Source organism: Apium graveolens, chromosome 11 (genome assembly GCF_009905375.1).
Source record: "Apium graveolens cultivar Ventura chromosome 11, ASM990537v1, whole genome shotgun sequence".
NCBI classification, from domain to species: domain Eukaryota; kingdom Viridiplantae; phylum Streptophyta; class Magnoliopsida; order Apiales; family Apiaceae; genus Apium; species Apium graveolens.
This window is the reverse complement of record NC_133657.1, coordinates 248,062-257,935: the sequence shown is the minus strand read 5'-3', so window position 1 is coordinate 257,935 and position 9,874 is coordinate 248,062. Positions and strand designations below refer to the sequence as shown.

Genomic DNA, 9,874 nt, shown 5'->3' with positions numbered 1-9,874 from the left:
CATTTTCTTAAATTGTTTTTACAATTTAATGTGTTATATTAATGTATAATTTAAGTTTGTCTACTTTTATAAAGTCATATATTTAAAGTTTTCTACATTACTTTTATAAATTAATAAAATATCTTTTATATTTTGTAAACCAGCTTGTATATTATTCAGATTATTTGTTAGTTATATGTTTATACTACTCTAGCATGAGATGGTGATAATCAGTATTAGTTGTGGTAGCTGTATAAAATATTATAATTTTGTTAGCTTACTTTTTAGTGGGTTTTAGAGTTTGGCGTTTATAAATTATATTTGTGTTGATATTATAGATTGGTTTGGAGGTTGATTTGGAGCTAAGTAGTGATTTAATAATTTAGACTCATTGAGTATCTTTCATTCTCTCTTCATTTAAAATATATTTTATTCCCTGTACTTATTGTACCATCATATTTATCTTATCAAATTTTATTTTGTTAAGTGTATATGTACACTTGTTAATTTTTGCTCAGCCATCTTTGATCCATGTTGTTGCTTAACCATTTTGATCTATGTTGCCTATCAGTATACTTGATTTGTCACATGCAACTTTTATTTTCAATATTATTGGAAACACTTTGTAACCATTTGTTATGGGCTCTTAAACTTATCTGTGTGGGTAAATCACAGACGAGACACATGGAGTTTTTGCAGTCTTTGGTGCTCTCGGCACTAACTCGTATAAGTGCTATGAGTATACGAGCATCATGATTAAGATCATGATCATTTTGTTTGTTTGGGAAATGTTTTATACATTTCATTTTATCCTTCTTGTGGATAACCGGAGAAGGAACTGTTTGCAGTGTGCTTTGCTTAGTGTTATCAAATCTAGACATGCAGATGTTAGTCTTGATGCATTGATTAATCACCTGGTGCCCGAGAAGAAGAAGGATGAATTGTGTCAAGAGGATGATGAAGCTTTGATTAAATAAGTGTAACTGCTTGTTTTTTTTTTGGATATATGTATTTGTTTGGATCTGTTTATGCATGCGTTGATTTTTGATCCATCATTTGGTTTTATTTTATCTGCTTCTGTTACTTGCTTTGATATATGGGTTTGTTAATTTATTGTTACCTGTTTATATGCTTAGAACTGTGATTGTTGTTATCCTCAAGCAGTCCAATGCGCTGGGAGAATGGAATGTATTAGAATGAAACGGAATATTGTGAATAGGATCAAAGGGGCGAAATGAGTAGGATGGGAAGTTTTGTGTGTCTAGTTATCCCCCTGAAAGGTTGTTCATTCAGTTGATCACTGTTGATTTGTGATTTAATCAAGATTTGTTTGTTTAAATTAGCCCTCTATTTATTATCAATATGTGTGTATACAACTGGCTAACAGTTAATGGGATACTTTTACTGTCATCTGGTTTTACTATTTAACTCATTTCTATTGTTTTTCAGCAGTAATTCGCCTCTTGCATCAGTTGAACGGCTGGAATCATATTATCATATACAACCATAACAAATTTTTGGATTGAGCAGAATGGTATCACCTACGTCAAAGGGTAATGGCTCTTCAAGTTTATCCAATTTTAATAGTCAAGCCATTTAAATTAATTGCAATCACTGTTATTGAATTGTTTCCGTTATTGTGTCACTCTGTATTTTTCCACCTTGCACAATAATAATCTTAATTCATATTAGCAGTTTGATAGCTAGGCCTTAAAAATAATGATGATTAAAAGAAGAGGAAAAGTAATAAGCTGATTAGATATGCAGTGTCGTGTGTGCTGTGATGGGTGACTGTCCAGCACGGTTATTGAACTTGGAAACTAACAGCCACTCTTATACAAGGGAATTTAAATGACTGGATAATCTATCATTTATATGTACAGAATATGTAATTCTGTGACAAGGTCAGTTTTTAGTTTGGCTGTACTTGATAGAGTTTTTCAGTGTCATCTGTGTTATCCTGGGAAGTTATTAGCGTAACATTCCTCAAATGGGATATTTAAATTATGGAAGTAGTATGAAACTCAAGAAGTTTGTGGCTGTTTAACGAAGCATGAACTTGCTCATAGTTCAGCTTACAAGTATCTAATCCACATATTTTTGTTTTTATGTGGCTGTTAACATGTTGAGTTATTCGCTAAAGTGATTGGATTGGGGGGTCAAGTATGTAACTAGTGCTCTAGATTTAGTGGGCCGCGTATAGCTTAACTCTGGGAGTTATAGTTGATAGTTACATCAGATTGGTGACATCATGCAAGTCTTAGTGGACTGTTAGGTCCTTTAGGCCAGCTTGATTTCGCTCTGGAGCTCTACCTTGGACCTATTGACAGAGAGACTTTGGTCACCCTTACCAGTGTCGTTTTACCTTGACAAGCATGAGTTCTAATGGAAAAGGATGATAGTTTCTCTCATTTTCTTTGATCGATTAAGTAGTTCCTGATAGCATTAAAACTTCATTATCATTGGCTGACCAAGTTTTTTCTGCATTGTGCATTTCTTTCTACCATAGGAATATGTATCTTTGCAGATAGTGCTAGTTGTATCAATTAGATAAGCTCTCTTACTTTATTTGCTGATATCATTATGAATAAGTGAAGAAGTTCGTTGAGAGAGACCGATAAGAAATAAATGGCCTAAAGATTTTTTTTCACGAAATGCTATAATTCTTGCATATGATTTCTTTTGCTCATCCCCTGGCGCCCCATCTATCCTTCCATCCATTTCCCAATTCCACTCATTTAATATCCCTTTGGCAACAGAAAGTCTTATTGAAACCACTGAATTCGGAATATGGTCAATGGTCATAGTCTCTGAGCTATCTAGGCATGGGCTTATGGAGAGAACAAGAAAGAGGGTAATGCCTTTGAATATTTTTTATTTAAACCAAAGATTTAAATATTCAATTTTTTTCCTTCTTTTCTGGATTAGAAAATGTCAGAAAATATTCCTACGGGGAAATATAATGTATGGACAAATTTGATCTAATTGAATTGGATTCAGTTTTGATATACTAGAAATCCGAATCCTAATCGATTCTGGAAAATTCTGAGGAGAAAACTACATGCAAACAACCAGTTAAAGGTTTTTACGGTGCTGTCCATGAACATCCGATGTAATTTAAGTGGAAATTATATCGGAAAAGGTATCAAGTTTAATTCTAGAAAAAAGGATGTTTTCGGGAAGAGATATCTACATGCTATCAAGATTTTTAGGTTTCACATCAAGTGCTTCACTTATAGAAGGGAGATCACTATATTAACTGACCCACAAAATTCCGATCATATAGTAGAGTCTGACTTCATCATATTGGAACAAACAGCATAGTGTATATCTTCTTTGTTTCTACTCTTTCCGATCATTGCCTTTGAGGACCAACTGAATATCTATATTTTCAGAAAAATAGTGTATACTATTTTTTATACAATTTTAAGAAAGTTATGGTTTTTAATTGTATTGAGCTGCTGGAGATATGATTTCTGAGGTGGGGTATTTTCAACATGTTATCTTTAGTTCATCTTTCATAAAGTTTCAATTTTTCATGTTTCATGTGAATTGCTTTTTGGCTTTTTGTTTATTGAGATGAAAGATCCAGTAATTATACAACTGATTACTAGTAGCTTCTTGTGCTTGTTTTTAGCTGATTAATTGTCTAATAATGGCTGAATAGTTTAGTGATCTGATTTCATGTATGCTGGGGCAAAAAAATAGCTCTCGAATATGATAAGGATGTTTTTGAGGTGTCAGTTCACTTTCCCCCAATTTTGCCTCTATGATTTAGAAAACAATCTTTGCAATTTTCTGTTATAACCTCTGAGGTTATTTTCCTTGTGTTTTTTGACTTTTTGTTCACGGGAAAATTAACATATTGGGTGATGAATATTTTTCCCGGAATGGTGACTTTGTAGATTGTATTAGTATATAGTATGTATTATTCATAAGTAAGTATCTTTAGTTGGAAGTTGGCACTTCGCATGTTTCTTAGTTATGTTAGTCAAATTTGTGTTCTCCACGGTTCATATTTGGAATAAAGGAACATAGCGGTTTTGTTTTTTGTGATTCCTCTTTTAAGTTTAAATTATTTATTGTTTTATAGATTACCATGCAGCTATGGCATGTCAGAAGCAACAACCCTAAGTCATTAGATTTTTGAAGTAAAGTTTTTTGCTTAATGAGGATGGAACTTACTAGCAGAGCCCATGTTGTTTGTATTGGCATCTTTATCCGGTGGTTCTTTATTATCGATATTAGCTATGGTGCTCAGAGTGACGTTAACTGCTTAAGATCTATAAAAGACTCTATGAAAGATCCTGTGAACAGCTTGTACAATTGGAATTTTAATAATAACACCGATGGCTTATCTGTAAATTTAATGGAATTGAGTGTTGGCATGAAAATGAAAATAGGGTCTTGAATATAAAGCTTTCAGATATGGGGCTCAAAGGTGAGTTCCCACTTGGTGTTGTAGATTGTACATCGGTGACTGGAGTAGATCTTTCAAGTAATGAGCTCATTGGAACTATTCCAACAGATATCTCTAAACTCCTCCCATTTGTTACAAATCTAGATCTCTCCTCCAACAGTTTATCCGGAACAATACCGGCAAACCTTGCAAATTGTTGTTATCTGAATGTGTTTAAGCTAGACAAGAACCAGCTCTCGGGTCAGATTCCTCCAGAACTTGGTCAGCTTGGTCGAATTAAAACGTTTACTGTGACAAACAATCGCTTGAGTGGGCAAGTTCCACAATTTAAGGATTGAGTCGTCTTAGCCGATAGTTATGTAGGTAATCCAAGGCTCTGTGGAAAGCCTTTGCCTGTTTGTAAAGGCTCTCGAAAGAAAAGTAATAATGCAGTCGTTGCTGCAGCAGCTGTTGGAGGAGTGGTTGTTGCAGCATTACTGGTAGGCGTAAGTTTGATATTCTTTTTCCGTAGAAAGGACGATGACCCCGATGGAAATAAATGGGCAAAGAGTCTCAAAGGTGCAAAAGGAATCCAGGTGAGGCAATCATGATCATTGTAGAATTATATTCTAATGATTCTGTTTTTGATATTTTCCTGTTTTTAAAAATTTCGTGACTCTCCTTTTAGTCGCTTATTTTATTTTGCATTAATTATTAGTACCTTTGCAATTTTCAGCTTTTCTCTGTTCGAGAAGTCTATTTCAAAAATGAGATTAAGTGATCTCATGAAGGCTACTAATAACTTCAGCAAAGATAATATAATTGGTACCGGGAGAACAGGGATGGTATACAAAGCAGTGCTTGAAGATGGCAATTCCCTTATGGTGAAAAGGTTGCAGGATACTCAGCATCCAGAGAAAGAATTTGAGTCAGAGATGGAAACTCTGGGAAAGGTAAAACACCGTAATTTGGTCCCTCTTCTTGGTTTTTGCGTGGCTAAGAAGAAAAGGCTACTCATTTATAAGTACATGCCTAATGGTACTCTCCATGATAAGTTGCATTTTGTTGGTGATGGTGATAAAATTTTGGAGTGGCCTCTAAGGCTCAAAATTGGTATTCAGGCAGCCAAACGATTTGCCCGGCTCCACCAAAGCTGCAATCCTCGCATCATTCACCGGAACATAGGTTCTAAATGCGTCTTGCTAGATGTTGAATGTGAGCCCAAAATTACTGATTTTGGTCTCGTGAGGCTCATGAATCCAGTCGACACTCATTTAAGTACTTTTGTGAATGGTGAGTTTGGGGATTTGGGTTATGTTGCTCCTGAGTATGCATGAACTCTCGTGGCCACACAAAAAGGTGACATATACAGTTTTGGAGTAGTGCTTCTTGAGTTGGTCACAGGGGAGAGACCTATTCATATTGCTAAAGCCCCAGAAGGCTTTAAAGGAAGCTTAGCTGAATGGATTACAGATCTTTCATAGACTCCAAGCTTCAAGATGCCATTGACAAGCCATTGCTTGGAAAAGGTTATGAGAGTGAACTTTTCCAGTTTCTTAAGGTTGCATGTGACTGTGTGATTCCAGGTCCGAAAGAGAGACCAACTATGTTTGAAGTATACCAGCTTCTTAGAGCTGTTGGTGAAAGATACAATTTTAAATCTAAAGATGATATTTTGAGTGCTATCAGATACCGGGGGTGATGCTGCTTTTGAAGAACTTATTGTTGTCCAAGAAGTCAAAGAGAAACACTAATAAAAGGTTTGTGTAATAGAGACATGGTAAAAACTAAGATTCTCCACCTAATCTATGTGTAGATGTAATTTTATTTTTTCTCCTTTTTCAATCTATGTTTATATTAGTAAGTAAATTTTGCCGATTTCTCTATATTATCTCGGTCTATTTTTGCGTTTTCAAAGAACTACCTTCCTTGCATCAATCAACTATATTGGCCAAGTTTGTTGTTCTCATTGGATGCGATGCTGGATGCAGCTTTTTAAATAATCTATTCATCGAGCTAGATATCTGGTTTGGTATTTGTTGATAATAGTAGTTGATTTAAACTTTAAAGTTAATTGGGAATTTGAAATTGTGAAACTGTGCTTTTCTGTTAACCGCTTATAGTTACGATAGTTCATGTTTAGTTTATTATGCACTTGAACGACTTGGACGACTGTTGCCTATAGTCAAGTTCAACTAATCCTTCTCTCTTTCTCTTCCAGAAAATCATCACAACCAATTAAGGGTGGGTGCCTGAGATTATTTTACATAATGAATTGAACTCATTATTTATTCGGTTTTGGAAGAGTGATTTAACCCTTGTAATTGTGGGTCTCAAAAGCTTATACATTAGCAGTGCTCATGTTCATCGTATCCTTGCTACCGATTAAATAAGTTCTCCCGTCTGCATATTAAATTCCAATTAGGCAAATACTAGGTCTTTGCACCCTGCACCTCTGTCTTAATTTTTGAATCTTTTGCCATTTCAGATGGAGAAATGGTCTATTTCTCTGTGCAGTGAACTGGTTGAGCTATGGGTTGCTTCTCTCTCCATTGCATGTGTTTGGCTCCATATTCAACGTAGAAGCTGATATTACTGCCTTTCGGACAACAAGAATTTGCTTTCCTGTGTATACGACTATGGTATGGAAATAAATTTGAAAAATGAGGATTTTACTTTTATCCAGATTCCAATTTTTTAGTTACCATAATTAAAAAGCCCCATGTCAAGTAGTTTATACTATGACTTCACTACTTCAAAATCAATGATCAAACAAAATTAAAGATTATCCATATATGTTATTCATCTATATATATCGGTCTCTTTACTTCTCATCTTTCTCGATGTCAATTTTGACTTATTCTCAACGTATTTATTCCGTTGGAAGCCATCAAAAAGAAAGATGAGAAGGAAAAATTGATGACTATTTTAGTTTGTAACAAAATTACAGATACAGTATATATATTAAGTGTTCCTGCTGCATTGCTGCTAGTGACATGCACAGCGACAAACATTGCATACACTTTGCAGTTGACGAATACTTTAGAGTGCTTATGATGTGTTTCTGAACTGCTGAGATTCGCATCTTCATCGGAGGTGTTGAGCAGTCGAAAAAACATATGTTTGGAATGTTGGATGTGTCGATCTAGCTAGATCTTATAGAGTACTTAAATAAGTTAATATACACATAAACACACCCAGAATATAAGCATTTATAAGTTATAACCATCTAAGACTGCTAGGGCTATAAACACAGGGTGGCTAACGAAAGTCGATGTCACCCCAGGGTTATAAGCATAATTAACTAGGTTTTAAACATTCCATACTACTGTAGGTCTGGGGAAGTCTTGATTTGGAACCTGAACAACTTGAAATGCTAAGCAGGATGAATTCTTCACTGTTTGACAGATTGCTGGAGTTGATCCAATATAAAATGCATAGTTCCTAAGTTAACCAGTTGAGTTTGATGGATGGTTTAAAGTCATAGCTAATGCGTACTGCACCAAGACAACAACTCTTAGTGTCTTCTGTGTGCTTTTGTTAACTTACCTCAAATGTTTCAGTTCAGTATCTGAAATTGAGTAGACAGATACGTCAACAAGAAGCTGAACAAATCATATAAACAACCTGCTGACATTGAATATTTGAAAGGAAGTTTCTCTCAAAAATATTGGAAAAATGATAATTCATCAACATCTCAGTTTAAAGCAATCATTAATTTATATCAATTAGATTTTACTTAAAAGTTCAGAACTACGACAAGGTTTGCTCAATATGGCTAGTACAAAAATACATCATACTTCCCAATAGCCCTCTATCGACTCCAGTTATACCTAGCTGAAGTGACCAGGGCCTCTACCGACTCCTCTAAATTCAAACATCCAGTTTCCAACATAACTTCTTGACGGAAATTTGATGAGTGAAGTATGTGACCCTTGAAATCATCCAGCACCCTCAGGTCACCAGTCTCAAAGTTGGTAAATATCTTGTTCTTTTGATGGTAAGTATAGAAATTACCACTCTCAGACTTCATCAAAACCGATCCATCCTTCAGAAGTGCTATGGGGTACAACGCGGAAGCATTCAGTCCACCGGGAATCGAGGCGATGAAATTGCAGTCTAAAGTCCAAGACTCCAGCACTCCATATTTCTTCATCGACCATATGCTAAATTGGCCAGAAACGGAGTTATCAAACACACAGAGACACTCGCGGAACACCCCAACGCTCATAACCTTGCAGTTTTTGATATTAGAAGGAATCGGGATCTGATAGTGACGCTCTTCCTCAATGTTAAATGCAATGAGAGATGTGATGTTTTGCAACTCGTTATCAAACAGCCAATGAAAAGCTCCTTCCAAGGTAGCAGCAGCAATAATTTCCTGATTGCTTGGGTAGGGGAGATATCCCACACTTCTCCATTTATGGTGATCAGTCCCAACAGTAATAATCTCAGCCTCTGCTCTTTTTTTATAAATTAGGTGTGGCGGATTCCTTCTTGTTGAAATTCTCAGAACCTTGTAGGAACGAGAACGTGACCCAAAACCAAACCCGTAAACCTCTTGATTAAAAGTACTGAGAGGATTCTCAGACTCGATTTTGAGTTTTGGAAGGCTATAATACTGTCCCAAAATTGGATTGCACACTACAACAAACCTATCTAGCAAATGTATATGACTAGGATCTCTATCTAGTATGAAAGTATCGTTATGATTAGCTAAAACCGACAAACAAAGCAAACCATTACAAGATCCGATGACTTTGGTCTGTCTGGGAAATCGAGATATATAAGACTTACGATATCCGTTTGCCAACTCAAGCAAGTGAACCCCAGAAGGATTGTCGAACACAATGGTGGTAAATGGGGAATCAATGCAAATTGTGGTGTAATATTCATCTGAGATGAGTGTTTTGAAGAATTTGCATACACACCTGCATGCATGGATGGATGAAACTGGAAGCAAGGCTAAGATGGACAAAAGGAGTCCAACTGGCAGTGCGTCTATCAAATTCATTTTTGCTGCTTTGCCCTTCTGGGATGTACCTTCGCTTGTGAGATCAGACATTTTTAAGCTCCTCACTTCTACTGTATTTTCTTTGTACTCTGAAAGAGAAAGACACACTGATTTGTGGACAGACACAGGAACAATCAAGTCCTATTTATGGTTGAAAAAGTTTAAGATAATCCCTTCAAGATTCTATCAGATTTTATTATTTAATCAAAAAGATGGAACAATTTATTATATCTTGCGCCAACAATAAATTTAGAGATATCTTTTCCACTATTTTCAAACCGTTACGCACGAAAACCGAGAGAACACTAAATTTAAGTTTGTATTTTTATGCATAAGTTTGTCTTTTTATGCAACCACCTTATATACTCCATGCAGCTAATTTTTGTGTTTCTATCGTTTTTGAATTTGAACTGTTATTACTTTTTCCTATGAAGGTAAATTGTATGGTTCAGACCAATGAATTAGATATTCAAACATTGGTG

The 9,874-nt window shown here is 35.5% G+C and overlaps 1 protein-coding gene and 1 pseudogene across 1 annotated transcript; one reads left to right on the top strand and one right to left on the bottom strand.

Annotated features, from left to right (window-relative positions):
• Positions 1-819: 819 nt before the first annotated feature.
• LOC141698036 (probably inactive leucine-rich repeat receptor-like protein kinase At5g48380) lies at positions 820-6,134 on the top strand (annotated as a pseudogene).
• A 2,058-nt stretch (positions 6,135-8,192) lies between these two features.
• Positions 8,193-9,443, bottom strand: LOC141697502 (F-box protein At3g07870-like). Its single transcript, XM_074501908.1, has one exon. It carries the CDS (start codon positions 9,441-9,443, stop codon positions 8,193-8,195), a length of 1,251 nt encoding a protein of 416 aa, XP_074358009.1.
• Between the last annotated feature and the right edge of the window lie 431 nt (positions 9,444-9,874).

Bases quoted from the DNA above. Each gene is read 5' to 3' on its own strand.
- LOC141697502 (XM_074501908.1), bottom strand. From the start codon at position 9,443: ATGTCTGATCTCACAAGCGAAGGTACATCCCAGAAGGGCAAAGCAGCA.